A 19076-nucleotide genomic window follows, 5' to 3' on the forward strand; every position below is an offset into this window, starting at 1 on the left:
TGTCCTCTCTCCATCACTCGGAGCATCAGTGCAGTCAAACTTTTCTCAGGTCAGTGGTGGAGTGAAAGGGACTTCAGTTATTGCTTTTAACGGCCTCTTGGCAGAAGACACTGGAGACTTGGATAATATGTTTTCCAAAGCTTTGACATCAGTTAGCTGCTCAAATCAAGCCTAGTGTTCTGACCAGATTGCATTCTGTACAATGAACCAAACCATCCACGACAGCTGGATGTAAAACCATATTATGACCAAGAATATTTAAAAAAAACAAAAAAAAAAAACAGGATTGTTCCAGAGGAGTGAAAAATGAATAATGAGAGACCCAAAGCCAAAACGGGGATGAACATTTGGTTTCTGGACTAATCCAGACTTGACATAATTTCCTTCATAAAACCAGGGACATACTAGTGCAAATTAAAGAACCTCAACAGACTAACACTCATCTTGTTCAAGCAGAAAGCAAAAAAAACCCATAACACAATAAAGATGAGCCCCACTATAGGGCGGTGCAAAATGCTTAAGCAGGAAAAGCATTGACAGATCAACAAACAGATCAACTGATTAGGTTTTTATAAGGTCGTCTCTTGTACCTGCCCTCCCTCTGAAGGCAAAGACGAAACCCAGCACACTCTCTTTTCTCGGAAAATATGAACATTGTGCAAGGTAAACAGGAAGTCCGTCTAATAACGGACCAGCTATTGCTTTACAAGCTGCAAAGCTAGGAACAGCAGGAATCAATGAGGCACATAGGCTTTTGTTCAAATAAAAACACTGACAATATTATTAATACCAATAAATAAAACTGACTGGACAAAGACATACAGAAGAGCACAATATCTTCATCTTATAATGACAACTAAAAAAGGTTCAATACCTTTTCATTGACTTTGCTTTGATTAAAAACACAAACAAACACCTTTTGCACATCATGAATTGTGGCAGAACACACTTTTTGCACCATTGCACTCACAAGACCAGGTCAAAGATTTATAATCTCATTTTTCAAAAGAGGCATTGAAAATACGGGAATCAATTTGTTTTGCAAATACCTCCAAACAAAGTTCTATCAGGAGACAAGGGAACTTGGAGAATGGCGCACATATAGGAGTCCAAAGGTGAGAGTTTCATTGAGTGTCAGTCTTTACAATCATTGTTTCATTGTGCTGTCACTGGATTTTACGGCTGTCCGTCAGCCCTAAGTCCCACCTCCTTCGTCCTCCTCATGGTCCTCCTGTTCCTCCATGTTCCTTCGTGCCATCCTCTCTCGTCGTTCCGCTAGTCGCTGGCACCGCGGGCACTCCTTGCCGTTTCTGAAGCAGGTTCTGTGGTAGCACGCTTTACAATCTGCAACGTCAAGACACAAAAGACTGTCACTGTAAGGAATAAAGTATTTACTTCAATGACAGACATGGACCAAATAAAGCAGCTTTTGAGTCAGTTAAAAGGACTTTACAGGCCTAACCCCTTCCACACACTTCCACTGTCACAGTGGATCAAAAGTTTACCTATAGCATTTCTGGGTTTTTAAGGAAAACTTTGAAATATTTGATAGGACACACCGACATGCATACACACACGCACAAACCAATGCTACATTGCACAATTCGTTGCTGCTGGCAACTACCTATTTTTGACTAAACATTAGTCACAAGAAAACTGGTATCACCAGTTCAACCGCTATGACATCACAATGCATGAACCAATCATCACCTCCCAAATGGGAGGTGGCATCCAGAGCTGAGAAGCTGACATATAAGAGGGGATGGAGTGGAGAGTTACTGCAGGTAACAGGGGAGGAACATCACCACACCTGGACTGACTCAACTGGCCGACTAGCCCTGACACGAATCCACCACAACGAAGCACTTTCTTGTTACCACTACTCACACACAACAACAGTAAATGTCTTTACACCCGAATGTGATGTCTTTCACATTCACCAGAAATTATGCATTTACAGGTTTGTTTGGGGGTTTTTTCTGTAAGGTATAACATTTAAAATCCATGGGATAATGTGAATAAAATCACAAACCAACTGGAATTTAGAAAAGTATTTATTTAGCAAAGACACAAGGAAGTGTGGAAGGGGAAAAGTACAGCCCATTTCTCTACACATCTCCCAAAGATCTCTTCAACAGAGCTCACGTCTCACTGCCATTTAGAGTCATTTTCCATTTAATAAGCAGCTAAAACTGTTGTAAATTAAAAAGCAATTACAAAACAATAGTCATCATCATCATCATCTTGTAGAGGTAACAGTGAAGAAGTAATTAGTGAAAACACAAGAGAATATGAATAAATAATGTCTCTTTGGCTCATCTTCAAAAAATTGTTAAATAATAACAAATTAAGTCTGCTTTAATGCAAAGATAAAAAACTACGAATGCTTAGAAGTCACATGTCAAAAGGAAGAGACCACCAGTGTCCCCTGACAACCAGTGTCCATGGCATCAGAAAGCACAGGGCCCTTTAAGACTCTCCAGCAGATACTAGTTTACACAATCCTATTCTACGCAATAGAAGTTAGCGCCCCTAAACCACAAGCCAAGCTTAGACAGCCTTTCACCATTAATCACACCTGATCACAGACCAGAAGTTTCTTAACCGTGTTTTAACAAGTTCCTCTTCCCAAGCACGCACCCAAAAGCCACCAACACCAAAACAAACGCAAACGCACGCACATACACACACACACACGCATGCAAGCATGCATACACGCACGAACGCACGCATCCGACAGAAATAAACGCATGTTAATAAAGGGGAAGCAAATTCAGTTTGTTGCACAAGGACAGCGCAGATATCAGATAAAGTCACGCACACCCCCGTGTGTTCAAAAAAAGAATACAAATTGAAGAAGTGTGCAATATAGCATACAGTTTTGACACGTTCACATTAAGTCCTGGACCACTTCAAGAACTGGGAACTATCACCCTTATACCAGTGTACTGTCACATTAATCCCATTTGATAGGTGAGAGTGGATGTCTTGTTTTGAGTAGTGCCAATTTAAAAACACAACCTGGCCACTGGCTTCCCTTAGCACTTTATCTGCTATGGTGCCTGTCTCCCCCCATCCTGGTCTTATACTCTGGACTCACTGAGGAGACCAGGACCTTTGACTGTAGTGTTCACCTAAACACAGTCCTAACTGTTTGCACTTTCACACCCTTCTCTTTCAACCGTACAAACTTCCTTTCCAAGCATTTCACCATCTGACGTCACTCTGTCTCCAGCCTCTCCCATGTGTCTTCTCCTGATTCTCTAGCATCTGTCTCTCCCTGCCCCTCATCTCTCTGTCTTCTTTCCCTCTCTACCCTGCTTCTGGTTAACCTCCTAGCCTTGCGAGTTTTCCTGGATCTCCAGTTTGTTGATTTAATGTCTGACTTATCTGTCTTCTCACTGTCACCCTGTCCTCCAGTTCCCTCACTTTCATCTGCTTTCTCCTCCTCTCCAATCCCATCTTTGTCCTTCTTATTTTTCCCTTTCGAAAACAGATTTGATATTTTGGAAGACTTTAAGAACGTGAGACCTTGAGTTTTCTCTCCCTTCACAGGATACTCATTGTCTTTCGTTGGATTTTGTTCTCCTTCATCGATTTGTTCCCCCGTAACCTCCTCCTCTTTTTGTCCAACATCACTCTCGGCCGAGTCTCCGTGCTCTCTTTTTTCCATAAAGAGCTTCTTAGTAAGTTTACTATTCTTAAGAACTTCCAGAATGTTCTTTTCCCTTTCTTCCTGCCTATCCTCATTTCTTAGCATATCTCTCCTTTCAGTTTGCTCATGCCCTTCCTCTATCCCTGTCTTATCCTCCCTTTCTCCCTCCCCATCCTCCTCCTCTCCTTCCTCAGTTTCTCTTCTACCCCCTTGTCCTTTGGACAGGGCTTTTGTAAGTTTGTTCTGTTTTAGTGCCTTGAACAATTTCACTCTCTTCTTTTTCTGACTCTCCTCAGTGTTAGAGCTTTCATCTGTCTCTCTCCTCTCTCCTTTCTCCATCTTTTCCCTCCTAACTTCATCCTCATCCCCCTCTTTCTCCTCACTGCTCTCCTCATTCTCTGAACCCACTTCTCTCTCCTCTCCCCCTTCTCCCTCTCTCCTCTCCTGGGACAAAGCTTTAGCCAGTCTACCGGGTATGCGGAACTTCCAGTCGGTCCAGGGAGGAGTAAGAGAGGAGCGTAAGCCCCCCAGTCCTCCCAGAGCTTGAGGAGGCTCACCTTCACATCGCTGGCACTTGCTCAGCTCAAAGGGGAAGATGATGTCTTTGTCATTGCCACAAAACTCGCACACAAAGCCCTTGGCCTGGCAGAGCTGTTGGAAAGAAAACAGGGACAGTAGTAAAAGGCTTTGAACATGTGATCCAGTCACGCAGGTGTTCTAACATAACCTCCCTCGGATAGTCTTTCATATCAGAAAGTTTTAGATCAGAACCTGAGGAAAGACAGGGAGTCATTTAAATCTTGTTGCCTGGTGGCAAAATGCAAATTTTCTCTCACCACACAGCCAGAAACGTGGGTGGAACCCAAACGAAGCAGGTCCCGTAGCCTGGGGGCCAGGTCTCCATTGCGTACGGCGCTCAGGTCATTGAGGGAGAAAAGATGCAAATCCTCCGTCAGGTGACCAGGAACTGTGTCAAACTGATCCAACAGCCTGACAACAGAGGGGAAAAAAAAAAAAAAACTTGTGACGTAGGTCTAGCAGATAAACCGTACTTAAGCTCATTGCAAACCCTGAACGAACAGACGCTTACTCTCTGGCAAAACGGCACGTCTTAAGCAGAGTCTTCATGTGGTTTAACTGGACTCTTAAGACCTATTAACAAAGGCAGAGCAGTTTCATTTATTTATATTTATACTGTGATTCATTTATAATGCACAGATATTAATACATTTCTGACTGTCATTGGCATTGCGGTCAAAAGATTAAAAATATTTAAAAATGACTCTGAGAGGTGTCCACGTTTTGGAAATAGATTCTCAGAGATGCTGAACATAGGACTTTTCAGCGAAGTGACCATGACAGCGCTTACCCGGACTGTCTCCAGGGCTTTAACCTTCTTGTAAAGGCCGCTGTTGATGTCGTTAAGGTTGAAGAGGGGATCTCCTGCAATCTTGGCCAGCAGGTCCCTGGCGAAATTGCTGACGTAGTACTTGCTGAAATCCCACTTTCGCAACACTCGTCCGGGCACAACCGCCTGGGCGTTCTCATGGCAGCACTGACAGAAGTAACGACCCAGGTACTCACAGTAACGAAGTCTCTTTATGTAATCTGACATGGAATAGTAACAGGGCAGACCATCAGTCCTATGCCAAGCCTTAAACCAGAATTCATCCAAAACATTGCACAAGCTAGTAACCCTTCACTACTCGACTAAACACTTTAGCAGTGTTATCCACATGCTAAACAGTCTTGATGCTGCAGTGGAGTTCTATGAAATGGCCAGTGAAGGACTGAGGACAGTATGGTAAAGGGGGATATATCTGGAGCCTCTTTTGTACCTGGATCGATGCGGATGCCGCAGCCTGCACAGCGGTAGTTCTGCTTGGCCACCACCACTTTACGCCTGAGAGAGACCAACGAGAGAGAGAAGCAGGTTAAAGACGAGAGAGACGGGAGGAGGCTGGCGCCCGACTCTGCGTTTTTATTGGTTGGCTTGGGGACTCACTTGGGAGCCGGGTGAATGTTGAAGATGATCTGCGGCCGAGGAGGAGCCCACTCCAGGTTCCCTCGCACTCGGATACGCAGCTTATAGATGTCGGCGTGTTCCCCGTCGTCAGGGGAGATGGGCAGGGAGTCAGGAATGGGAAGGAGCTGAGTGTAAAGCAGAGGCTGGTCAGCACTCTGATACTGTGACTCATTAGATCTCAACATTCAGAGCTTTTTTTTTTTTTTCCCCATGCGAGTTAAAATTCAGTGTGTCTGGCAAAAAAAAGTCTTCTCTCACACGTAAAACAAGAGTGAAAAGTAGGTTTTGTCAAATCTTTAAAACAGGACTCAGAGGGACTTACACTATCGTTGTGTAAAGCACAATCATAACTTACATGTGAGTGAGCCACTCTTTCTCTATAATGATGGGAATGTGACTATGACAGCATTTGACACACAGAATGCTCATCTGTGACTGAAGTAGCTGTAAGGTTAGGATGGCTTGTGTGTCACAGATATAATTGACTGACTGATTCAATGTCCATGTAGGTGCTTTGTGTACCCATAACATGTGCCACCATCATAAAACATTAGAGGGACTGGTGCAGCCGCTGGAGTCGTGATACTGGAAACAAATCAGGTGTATACATGTCTCTACATCTGAGTGTGTGTGTGTGTGTGTGTGTGTGTCTACCTTTTGGGGAGCATCATGCTCAGGAACCAGCCAGTCCAGCTCTGAGGCAGCAGGTAACTGCATGCCTTCAAACTGTTTAAGAAGACCCATTGCCACAGATTCGGCTGAGTTAGACTGGAGGAAGGAGGGAGAACTGAGGAAAGGAGTGAGTGAGAGAGAGGGAGGGAGGGAGGGAGGGAGGGAGGGAGGGGGGTAAGGGAAGCATTGCATCATTAGATAATCCTGAATAATAAGTAAGTGGAAAATTCCAGATTCAGGTGAAAGGTGGCAGCCTGACAAATGGAATGTCGTATTTGAGTCCAAGTCCAGGATTACTCACATTGACTCTGAGCTGAGGAAAGACTTGCTGCTGGACGTTGCACTGCGTTTAATATCTGCATCTGGGAACAAGTTAGAGAGAGCAAATAAGTCAACACAGGTTTTTCCGTGACTCTCACATAACAGGTGTCTAGGCTCAGCAGGAAAGAGCAGAGCATTCTAAAAACAACCTGTTGGATGCCTGTGTTATATCTCAAAGCGATATGAGGTCACAATGCACTCCCACATCCTCAGTATTTTGTGATTTATGTGGTTTGACTCAGAAGCAACAAACAGTAGGCACCACTCTTCACACTTTGTCCCCTCATGGCATTTCCAACAAATGATGTGACGGTTTTCATGAGTTGGCCACACCATTCAAACGTAGGCTGAGCAGAAATGCAGAGTGTCTTATTTTCCGTGGTGTGCATAGTCACTCTTCATCTTAATATTACACCACAGACTGCTGATAAAGTCAGAAGTCTGGGAAAATCAGTGACACAGAGCAATATGAAACTGCTGTCATACAGGTGATGAATTTATATTTATCTCCTGCAATAAACAGAGTACAGATTTCCTGCTAACAGCTAAGAGATTATGTTATATGGGTGTGTGTGTGTGTGTGTGTGTGTGAGAGAGAGAGAGAGGTAACTAAGGTTTAGTGCTTCTGAGTCACACCCAACAACATGCAAGCAGTAAACTATGATATCTACTGTAAACAACAATCCATGGCCAGACACACAGGAACACTAACAAGAGCACAGAGAACTGACAGGGGACGCACAACAGCTCTGTTATGTTTCACCATACAAAGATGACAAGCATGGAGGAACAAATGAGCATGAAAAAGCACCAAAGGCAACGACCACTCATCTAGAATTTTCTAAAGCTACTGCATCATGCACACGCGCACACACACAAACTCAAGCACATTACACAAACACACTCAATGCCTCAGCATTCTTTCTACCAAACATGTAGCAGAGCACGTGAGTGCGCGCGCAAACACACACACACGCGCGCGCGCGCGCGGGCACGCGCACCACACGCGCACATACACATGCATAGAAGCGAGGCCATGCGCTGGCCCTTTTTGAAAGGACTTAAGTTCCTTTCCCACCGACAGATACCTGAGAAGAGAGAGGCGAGTGACAGGGACAGACCACTCTCAGCCACCACCAGCAGAGACTGCCCCTCAGTGCCATCTGAGAGACAAAAACTGAACTCAGCACACACCCACAGACTCAAGAGACCCACAGCACACCCATGGGCTTCAGGTTCACAATTCCTGCCTGTGAAATTCCTGATTAAATAACCCTCTTGTGCCTCACGTGGTCCCTCAGAAAACATGCACATAACCACAAACACACGCAAAACCACAACTAAGACTGGAGTAGCCACTGTAGCACCGCACGGTTAATGGTTAACGTTGAAACAAAATAAAGTTCAAGGCTTATTTAGAGGTAATGAGTCACACAAGCGTATGAAAATGAATGAATGAAAGCAAGCGTGAACGTCAGGAGAGATATGGCAAATGACAATATCCCTCTTTCCCCTTCCTCTGCCATTTTTACTACCTCGCAGCTCAAAGTCGTCCACCTCTTCAGCTGAGCCGGAGTCTGAGGGGTGAAAGGAATCCTGGGAGCTACGGTGGGAGTCCCCGCTGTCTGTGGAGTGGAACGCTGCACAGAGAGAGAGAGAGAGAGAAGCAGGTACTAAATGATACTGAATGAATCTAATGATGACTCTAAATCTAAATGATACTAAACATACTAAATGAATCACTTTTGGCAACAGTTAGCCTGTGTCCTCAATTACTCCGTTTTCAGAATTGTGCCTTGTTACCTAATTACATACATACATTAAAAAAACAGACAATGTCTTTTACCTAATGAGATAAATCAATCATCTATATCCACACATATGAATATATGACATGTTTTTTGAGGTATTTGAGACGCTTATTCATATTTAGATTGGAGGATAAACAAAACCATGTTTAATGTATTATTAACTGTACATATATAGCCAGTCTATGTTCAGTCCCTTATCCAGTGCCGGTCTGGACTTCTAGAAGGTTCTATGATTTACCATGATTGGAGGGCAGGCTGGGCTGCAGCCGGCTGCGACGGATCTGCTGCCTGCGCAGACGGATTTTCTGCTTGAGCTGCTGGATCTCACAGTCGCTGTCTCCTTCCTCCTCTGCCTCCTCCATCCGAGCACGCATGTTACACTTCATCAGCTCAATGGCTGCGATCAGAGACTCACAGATGCTGAAATGGGCATTCTCCTGTGAGGATGAGGATGAGGATGAGGAGAGGAGAGGAGAAAGAGAGATGAGTGAGAGATGAGGACATCACGACAGTAGCAGAGAGAGAGAGTGCAGAGCGGTGGGGACTGATTGGTGTTGAGAACTGACCTTCTCCAGATCAGCACAGCTGCCAAAGTCCTGCTCTGACAGGTAACTGATGAGACTCTGGCCCTCCGAGGGCTTCCGGAACATGCGGTCTGGGATGGTGTGGTACTCTTGGCCATCTGGAGACACACACACACAAACAGACAGATACACATACATACACAAGCAAATGTGTTTAAAGAGGGTCCACTCATTCTCACACAGAACTCTTTGTAACTATGAGAAGGTGTGTCTACTCACTAGACTCCATATAAAGGGAACTGGAGTTGCTGCTGTCACTGCTTTGGGGAGAAAAAGGCCCATAGTTCTTGGCACACGGGTCATCTGCAGCAGACTCTGAGATGGTCACACAATAACAAAATTAATGTTTCATATGTGGGAGGAAAATTTAATTTGAATGACTCATAAGACATATCTTTATGCAATGGGGAAAAAAGGAAGGTGATTTTTTTGGGGGGGTATAATGAACACGTGAATAAATGAATTCACAGACACACGAAATCATGACATGGCCATACAAACAAATACAGAAAGAGAAAGGTTTTATCTAAAGACATGCTGTATCCTCTCCTCTGTACACAAGAGGCCAAATCTGCCCTGAATTTCTCAGACTTGACCTAATTTTACATGCTTGTCTTACACCTGTTTTATTAGATGCAATGCGTTCCTCCTCAGCTAAAACCATAATTCTGCATATAAATCAGTGGCCTCAAAATACATAGAAGATTGTGACTCAAAAGAATGACAATGGGATGATCAAAAGTCAGTTCACTGTCATGTGAATGGATCAATTTTATGGCCTTTCCATTCAAAATGTAGGGAACAAACATTATGAACTAAACATATCATTGCCTTATTTGACGACATGAGGCAGCCAATCAGAAACACCAGCCAACATGACATCATAAAGCACTGTTGGACAGTGAAAGTAAAGGGATCATCATGCATGGGAGAAACTGAGATGAAAATGGGGGGAAAGTATAGTCAACGCAGCACAACAGCACTGCCAACCTGCTACGGGATCCTCTATTATAATGGTGATTTTCCTGTGGTGTCCCCCTCCTTCATTCAAATAAGGAGGCAGAGAGAGAGACAAAGAGAGAGAGAGAGAGACAGAGAGTGAGAGAGGCACAAAAATCTTAGAGAATAAAAGGAGAGGTAAAGAGGTGACCAAACAAGGCTGAGAGAAATGGCCCATAGTGCCGTCCTCTAAAGCTCTGGCTAGGTTATTGCAGTCCAGTCTGGAGATTTATAAGTGACCCAGTTATTCAATGCTCGCAAACAAACGCACACACGCAGAGCAAAGGAGCAGAAAGGCTTCTAACTTACACCAGCATTTAAAACAAGACTCCATTACCTGAGAGACACACACACACAAACAGACACACACACATACACACACAACCCCAGCTTACCATGTCTCTGTCTCTGCGAGATGCCGGTGTCAGACAGTGACCTCGTGTGGCCCCTGGAGCTCCTCCCAGATCCTCTCTGACCCTCTGAATAGGAGCCGCGGCGCGGCTGGGGCATCGCCGTAGCAACACGCCCAGCGCCCTGACTCTCAGAGGACTGGCTACTCTGGGAAGAGCTGTTAGAGTCCCTTCGGCCACGCTGACCTAGGTTACCGATCGCAAGATACTCCGGCCCATCATCCAGCTCCCCCTCAGCCGAGTCTCCCGTCTCCGTCTGGGCTGGGGAGGTGGGCTCGGTGAAGGATATTTTGGGGATCCCTGAATCGGGGGTACTCTGTTCCCCAGCGCTGCATACCCAAGGGGCTCCTATACCACTACCTGAAGGTGTGACGTCTGCAAAAAAAAAAAAAAGACAAGAGATGAAACATAGCACAACCACGGTGCTTCAAAAATCGCATTAGCTCACGATAACAGACCTCTGTTTTACCACCGGCGACATTCGCAGAAACATTTCTGGACACGCAGAACGACACGCAGTTCATTTTCCCACTCTGAGACTGATTGTGCCCAAACAACAGCACACCCATTCAGAGGCTCTAACACACTTCCAAAAAAGACAGAAAGGTGTCTGTTCTCCCGCAAGCCAACAGCCCCCCCCCGCTGCCCTCCGCCCCCTCCTCGACCACGGCCGCAAGCTGCATGCTGACCTGAGCTGCTCTCCGTCTGAGAGCCACTGGAAGGACTCTCTCTGAGTGAGCACTGGGAGATCGTGAGGCGACGTGACAGGGCGGACTGGGAACCCTCGGCAGTTTTCCAGCTATTCCCGGCTCCAGGCAGCAGACACAGGCTCTGGCTCTTCAGCAGGCCCAGAGACAGAGGCTCCTTCAGGTGAGACAGCTGAGGAGAGGCAAGAAGAAAGAGGAAAGGAGGTCACAGACAGCACCTGAGAAAGTAGTTAGAGATCCAGAGGTTACCGCAGATGAATGAAGGGGTTTTAAAGATATTTAAAGATATGCTTACTCTGACGGTGTCGATTAGGGCCAGGAGACGAGGGTCGTTTTGCTCCACCGCCTCCAGACACTGAAACATAGCTGTAACGTGTGGCTCGCTGAGGAGAAATGCCTCATCTGAAAGCAAAAGAGAGGAGCAGAGGAGTTTGATGACTCCTAGGCAGAAACAGCCAATTTGACGAAAATCACCGAGAGAAAAGAGAAGCACAATAGGGAAGCGAGGGGACGGGGGTAAAAATAACAATCCAAAAAACAAAAAACACAACTTATCCTTGTGCTTAAAGCCACTCTAAGCATAAAATTATGACCGACAAACACTCTCGAGCGTGAGTTTACAGCTGTCAGGAAGCCTGGACGTTGAGGTCGGGTAACGTTCGCGCGGCGTAAAAAGGGATCGTACCGTTGTAGTATTTGCGGGTGTTGGCCTGGTGTTTGAGCAGAGGCTTTAGTTGTGCAGACAGGAGATGAGACTGCAGACTGTGCAAAAGCCAGCGTTCAGCCTTGTAGCTCTCTCCTGGGATCTGCACCCCATTGCTCAGCACTGGCTCCAACTGACTGAACTGTACAGATAAAGAAAGGGAGAGAGGGAGACAGACAGAGAGAGAGAGAGAGAGAGAGAGAGAGAGAGAGAGAGAGAGGGGAAAAAGTCATATGTAGACGGATGTGAGTGTTCAGCTTGAGTACAGCGGAGGCTAAATCAATTCGTTCCATATATCAGAACTGCGCACAAAAGAAAGACAGCTAACACAGTAATCTGTTGAACCATAACCAATTTACAGAGTTACTGTGTTACATTAGAAACTCATTAAACTCTGAGAAAAACAAGGAAGGCGAGCTACAGGTGAACCTGGTCACACATTTCCTCATACTCCAACACTTCACTTATCCGCTCATGACAACTCTCTCAACTTCTCTGCTCATTCGCTTCAACAGCATTAAGCCACAGTGATCAATACTCTGCGACATCTCCTGTGACGATGATGTAATAGGTAGCAAAACGACATGGTCTCCATCAGAAATCTCATTGTGACATACCTGTTCCACATTAGAGGCCAGATGGGGGCTAATGTACCTCACACACCAAATGAAACGCCAGTAGTCTTTCTGTTTATAGTACACCTGGAAGAGAAGATCACTGACACAGTCATTAAGGCACCATAAACTGTTTTACACACATACACAGACACGCTGCTACAAACAATCATGATTACAGGAGTCTACTTGAGACAGGAGACAGTTTACTTGAGTTTACTTGAGAGGGAATTTGAGTCCCTTCAAATGTTTATCAAAGTGAAAAATACATTCTGAATTTTCTAGATTCAAACCACAGAAAAAAAAAAAGCTCAACACATATATGCATTATCTGCTTATGTTTTTGTGAAACAAACAAAAGAAAAACATGTGGCATTTCATGGTCATTTCCTCAATGAATGGTTAAACCAGTCATATGTTCTGTTACACTGGCCTAATCTTCTCATTCAAAGAACACATGAGGTTTGTGTCTTCCACTTTGCCCTCTGTTTATTTCCTGGAGGGACAGGACTTTGCTGTCTGAATCACAGTACCTGTTCATGCTTTAAGCCATGACTCAGAATGTTGTTCATGTCTTTGTGCAGCCGCTGAAGACCTCCATAACGAGACCAGACATTGGGGTTGTTAGTCGACAGCAGTCCCTCGACCGTGGTCTTGAGACTGGACAGAAGTTTCCAGTGTTCTCTCCTGGCAATGCACAGTGGGAAACAAATTATGGTCACAGCTGAGGAATCTGGGTTGAATTCCCTATAACGAGTGTGAATGTAAGAAAAGGTACGAGGGAGCAGAGCGAATCGGGCGCTCTGAAATCAGAGTCAGTGCCAGTGTCGTACAGAGCAGCAGAGACGAGAGTCAAACTGTCTGAGTAACATTAAAAGTGCAAGCTAAGATCCAGGATATCCTCCTTTTCACTTAAGTCAGCATTCATGAGAAACTCTAACCCCTGAAATGTATTCATTCCATGTCCCTAAATCTCCTTCTCAACAGAGCCAGTAAAACCCCAGGTCTACTTCACGAAATTCTTATCTAGACACTGTTTTCAAAGCAAGTGAGCCCCACTTCATGTGGACTTAACTGTAATTCCCCTCGATATGAACTGTCAAAAATAAAAGGAAAAACAAGCAGAGAGTTACCCACAGGCAGAAAAGGGGCAATGTCGCCTTGTGGTGTTAATAATATTAACATTCATGATGCCTTCACAATTACTTCAGTGTGTTAACTTCACAGAGCCACTGGACATCACGAGTTCATCCAGCAGCCAAATCATATTATATCAACAAGTGAAAAAGAGGAATTTAACACGGAGGAGGGGAACAAGAAAACATTATCCACATGTAAAAATATTCTCCACACGGCTGGCTGAGAGAATCCCACATGACACTGGATAATATGGCGTGACCCAAAAAGCCTAAACAGAAACAGGGGAGGAGATGGAGAAAGCCTGTCAATAGGTAATAGCATTCCTCATGCTTAAGACAATTTAGGGACCGCAGTCAAACATTAACCTACGAGCAAATGTTAGTTACATTTCTTGTCACTTCTGTAGATACCTAGCAATTTTAGGGAAGAGAATAACTGCCTAAACTTCACATACTCAAACTACAGACCTGTCCCCTGTCAGGCCATGAGTGATGTGCGGTCAACATTCTGTGGATCAACACATTTCTAAGAGAAATTAAGGCAAAATGCCAAGACATTTGATTCGTTTCATTAAGCACACATGGCTTTGATAAAATGCCTTCTTCATATCCTCTTAAATCTTAATTTTAACTCTTACACCTCGTAATGGCATTATTTTGCTGATGTAATTGAGGAAATGTACATCATAATTCAATGTTGAAGCACAACGCACAAAGGCATGACAACTATCCAAAGGCTAACAGAAATTATTGATTATCTGTGCCCGTCAGTTTAACAGCCTACAAAACAAAATGTTGTCATGGCTGTGATCATCTCTAAAAGGAATGCTATTTAATCGGGTAAATAATGCGGTTGGGCTGGCTTGGGGGTGTTTACAAACAAACATCGCGTGACTTTGCTTATCGCAAAGAAAAAATAGATCCACAAGTTTATCTTTTGCACTATAAGAACGGTAAACACATAAAAATGATATGTGCGATAAACAGCTTAAAACTTTGTTAGCAACTGCACATGCATCGGCAAAGGTGATGTCCTGGCTTGCGGGGTACAGCTATACATCTCCACATGCAGTTTGTTCACATTCCTGACAAATGTTCTCTAGGTTCGTAGCTAACTTAGCTAACATGGCTGTTATGAAATACACGTTAAATACATTTTGTTTTCTATAAGTGCAAATATTAGTAAGTGATACAAGCTCTGTGGCTGACGGTGTTCTTAAAACTGCTCTCAGCTTTATGTCAGCATATTAACTATGTCGGCCAACAGTACCTAGCTAACTGTTATCTACTTAGCTAGCATGCTAATATGGATGAACATTTTCTTATTAATTCCAAACGCTGGGTTCCAATACAGTTTCAGCTTGTTTCAGCCTGACAAACATTTATTTAGTAGAAGACAAAAACAGGCTGGTTCGCTGTATAACTAGCTAACATCTCAGTGAAATTATAGGTGGCTATGCTAATATTTGGCGTGCTTGTATGGCTAGCTGTCAAACTAGCCGGTTGGTCAACTCTCCTTACCTGCGCTCTGCGTCCTCTGTGTCTGATGTTATCTCCATATCTTCGAGCCCAGGGGGAAACCGAACTTAGTCTCAGCTTCCCCCGTGCGCCTAAATAAGTGAAAATCTTTCACTTACTAATCCCAAACGTTAAGAGAAGAACCAATTCCTGACATTTCAAAACAACCGTAAGCATACAAATTCTCGAGTGAAGGCAGCTACAGAGCAAGGTTGCAACCGCCCACACTGAAGGCGTGGTTTAGTGATGTTGCTGTTTCGCTTGTGAAAGGTTGCAAAATCTCCAGTAAGATTACTACGACTACATCCGCATTTGAGTGTGCTTTTATAAATCATATCAAACGTTATGTTTGAGAATCAGGGATTTTAAATTCTCATTGTGAAGCCATATCGTTCCAGACTAAATGGCGAGGTTGCCGAATTTTCCAGATACGCCTGACTCTGTGTTATTAGGACCGGCCACAGAGCCCTCTGTCATTTAAAATTACACGCATGGGGTAGTGATTTACACACAATCACATGCATGGGAGATTACCATGGGGATTATATAATGTGTATGAGAATCACGCAGTTTTTACTATGAATATGGAAGCTCGCCCAAGGTTCGGGGAAATACCGCCACCCATCTTCTCAAACCAGATTTTTGTCTGGTCGTAATTCTTTATTCCTCGATGATACAGTACTCTAATCCCTTCAAATTGGTACTTTCTTTACTTGCAGTATGTTAACGTGGCACCGTAGATGAACATTAATATGTGAGGGTTAAAAGCACTTTGAGACGGCCACAGGCTACACAGAATAGAATATCTACACAGAATATCTCTCCTATACAATGTTTAGCCTATACGTCTAAAGAATTTAGGAGTGAGTTGAATTACAGCAGTAAAAGACAAAACAGCATGATGTAAGATGATTTTTGATATCTGCAACAAACTGGTTGATTGCTGCAGACAGACGGCCTTTTAACAGACCTTAAATGAGGATACATAACCCCAGAGAGTTTGTCTTCTGTATTAAGTTTCTGGTCTAAAAGGTCAGAGGAAGTAAGTGTCATTTCCACTTCATCATCTCATCCATGTAATCACCTTCCAACTGAGAAAGCAAACTTACGGCAAAGCCCCCAGCAATCACATTGCACACTCCTCAACAAAAATATTGTTGATGAATAAGCTGATCAAAACTGGATATAATGAAAACCTATTGTAAGGAGATGTCAAAAAAACTGCAAGATGTGAATTTGTCAAAAAGCATAATGGACTACAAAAGTCAAGGTATGTGCCCTCAGACAGAATTCACTCATTATGTCAAAGCCATGTTCACAAAGAGCATGTCCATACAGAACACATACAAGCCATGGTTCTAAGGCATAGACTAACAAGGCCTACTCACCCAGATTACCAGTGCGGTCTGATAAAACCTGGACCTCTGATAAGAGACCAAAACCAGTATTCACTGTGAATGGACAGAGAGGAGCAACAAAGTCTCAATGCTGAATGCTCCACAGTAAAATCTGTCTTCCTCACCATGACTTGAGATAAATATTGTTGATGGACACATTTTACAGTTGTAGTCCTTTGCCAAATGCTTTTAAACCCTATAGATCACAGAACAGAGACTGGCAGTAACTATACCATATTCAAGACTATACTAATAGGAACAATATAACATGGTATACTACAGCACAATAGTACTCTTGTATACTACAGTACAACCTGCTCAAGATATTGTAACGAACTGCCAGCACATGGTTTTCTAATGTAGTTTGATGGTAAAAGAAAATAATATCTGAAGCCACTATAACAAGGGCAAGACTTCTGCTGCTTAGGTTAAGAACATCTGAGCTTGCACAATATCACATCTGAGGGTTCAGAAAAAGCTTTACAAGTCTATACATTACCCTTCTGAGGGTGGAGCGAGGAAATGACAGATATATGGTACGTGACGTGACCTCCAGTTTGAAAGGCATTGTCATAAAACCTCCAAGTAATTAAGACGATCTGAACAGCATCATCAGAGGGTTAGACTTATTGACTCTGTACATTTTATAGAGAAAACACCCAGTGCCTACACCTACACTATCATGTTCCCCCTTCATATTCACATACCAAAAGTCACTGTTCATCCATAGATACCATGAAAATACAAATAAACAGGTTCTGGGGACTGGAGAGGGGAGCAGGAATTTTAGTTAAATTACTCATCAGTTGTAAATCTTTCAGGTGATGTGGTTGAGCTTTTTCCCCCTTTGGCAAGTTTTTTTTTTTTTTTAATTTCCATAGCCCTGTGTGTAGGTTGTATATTAAATGCACTTACCCCTTTGGGCGCCATCTCCTTTGATATCTTCAGTCCATATCTGTCTGCTCCAACTTGCGACATTGCCATCCTTGACCCCTGCTATTACATTATCTCAAACGTGTAAGATAAAGGTTGACATATATTTAATGCTTCCAGAGGAGACAAGAAGCAAGAACATGTCTCCACATTAAACTATCAGTTATTTTGATGCCTATTGTGTTCACATGATGACAATACTGAAGTGCTGTACACCAGTCTTATTTCTCAACTTTGGCAAGAAACCTTATACGAGGAAGGTCTTAACTTTTTCTTGTGTGAGGGTGAGACAAATTTTAACACAACAGCTAACTTACAGTATAGCTACAGTTAACGGTAACCGTCAAGATCCTGAGAAATAAATTCCAAAACCACTTCTTTCTGTTGCAGTCCCATCCTATTTTACCTCAAAGGAACAGATTAGAGACACCAGTGGAGACAAGCTCAACACATAACTGATTTATTTTTTTGAAGAGATGGATCCAACAGGCCTTGTCCCAAATGTGTGAGAAGCAGAAGTGGTCTACATTGAAAAGAGGATTTGAATGAGATGTTGTGATGGTGGTGGACAACACAGTCACTTGTGGCTCTCAGGTACTGGGAAAAATATCAGAGGTTTAGCTAGATGCTGGTGGACTGCTGTGAATGGTAAAAGCTGAAGGCCGCTACAAGCGTTCTAAAATCAATGACAGACTTTTAAAATCACTTTGCTCTGGGCATTGTATTTGTGTATTCTATCATTTCTGGATTGGATAAAGACAAACAGTTTCTGTACCATAAGTCCAGTCTGCCAGGGCCCTCGCCGCAGCCCGCGACCTGTGTGGCATCGCACCCGGCCCCTATTTCTCACCTCGCAGGTGTTGGGCCCACGAGAGGGCAGCCCCACGTGGCTCTTTCGGGCTGAGCCCCGGCCGGACCCCGTGGCAGGTCCGGCCACCGGGTGCTCGCCTACGAGCTCCTCTCCCAGGCCTGGCTCCAGGAGGGGGGCCCGGTCTCCCTATTCCGGGAGAGGTGCCTGGGTTGGGCTACCCTCCTCAGCCTGCTGCCACCGCGACCCGGCCCCGGACAAGCGGCAGACGACGACGATGATGATGGTGATGATGATGATAAGGACAAACATTAATGTTATTGTAGACAGTACACATATACTGCTCAATTTCATTATAAGTTGACTTGCACTGAATATACATAGAAAGCTGTGTCAGTTATGTTGTGGCCATAGTGAATAATTGTTTACCGTATTTTAACTATTTATTTTATGTATACTGAACATTTTCTCTAAAAATTGTATTAACAAACAACATTAGTTTTGGATCATGTGTTCTTTTTCACAGACAAATTAAAGCTATAAAACAAAAGTTGATGGAAACCGGCTATTTGTCATTGGGGCCTGCTGGAAGCAGACATCGTTTTTCAACCGTGCAATGCATATGTGTTTTTTCTAGCGTGTTTTTGTTGTCAATTTTAGATCAGTCAGTTGTTTTGTTTTCCACTTCTGGGTTTTATTTTGCCCTCAGTGCGTTCGTAAACCGAAAAATAAACTGCCAGCATTCATTTATGACATGACATAACCCACCAAAAAACATC

At 43.8% G+C, this 19076-nt stretch overlaps 1 protein-coding gene across 1 annotated transcript; it reads right to left on the reverse strand.

Annotated features, from left to right (window-relative positions):
- Window positions 1–1032: 1032 nt before the first annotated feature.
- rubcn (rubicon autophagy regulator) lies at window positions 1033–15306 on the reverse strand. Its single transcript, XM_030791527.1, has 22 exons — window positions 15163–15306; window positions 13036–13189; window positions 12506–12589; window positions 11871–12030; window positions 11481–11587; window positions 11168–11357; window positions 10464–10853; window positions 10060–10107; window positions 9289–9384; window positions 9052–9167; window positions 8724–8922; window positions 8210–8314; window positions 7763–7837; window positions 6655–6715; window positions 6336–6468; window positions 5661–5806; window positions 5494–5558; window positions 5025–5263; window positions 4746–4807; window positions 4492–4645; window positions 4213–4306; window positions 1033–1344 (listed from the first exon to the last, which is right to left on the reverse strand). The coding sequence occupies exons 1-22, from the start codon at window positions 15198–15200 to the stop codon at window positions 1196–1198; spliced, it is 2865 nt and encodes a 954-aa protein (XP_030647387.1). The 5' UTR covers window positions 15201–15306; the 3' UTR covers window positions 1033–1195.
- Between the last annotated feature and the right edge of the window lie 3770 nt (window positions 15307–19076).

The sequence above is a fragment of the Chanos chanos genome, chromosome 14, assembly GCF_902362185.1.
Source record: "Chanos chanos chromosome 14, fChaCha1.1, whole genome shotgun sequence".
Lineage (NCBI taxonomy): Eukaryota > Metazoa > Chordata > Actinopteri > Gonorynchiformes > Chanidae > Chanos > Chanos chanos.

What these genes read in the sequence shown, in the direction of transcription:
- rubcn (XM_030791527.1), bottom strand. Translation starts at nt 15,200, where the DNA reads ATGGAGATAACATCAGACACAGAGGACGCAGAGCGCAG. An exon ending in TTCCCTTTATATGGAGTCTA is followed by an intron (nt 9,168 to 9,288) that starts GTGAGTAGACAC and finishes GTGTGTCTCCAG; the next exon opens with ATGGCCAAGAGTACCACACC. An exon ending in ACGTGCCGTTTTGCCAGAGA is followed by an intron (nt 4,646 to 4,745) that starts GTAAGCGTCTGT and finishes CTCTGTTGTCAG; the next exon opens with GCTGTTGGATCAGTTTGACA.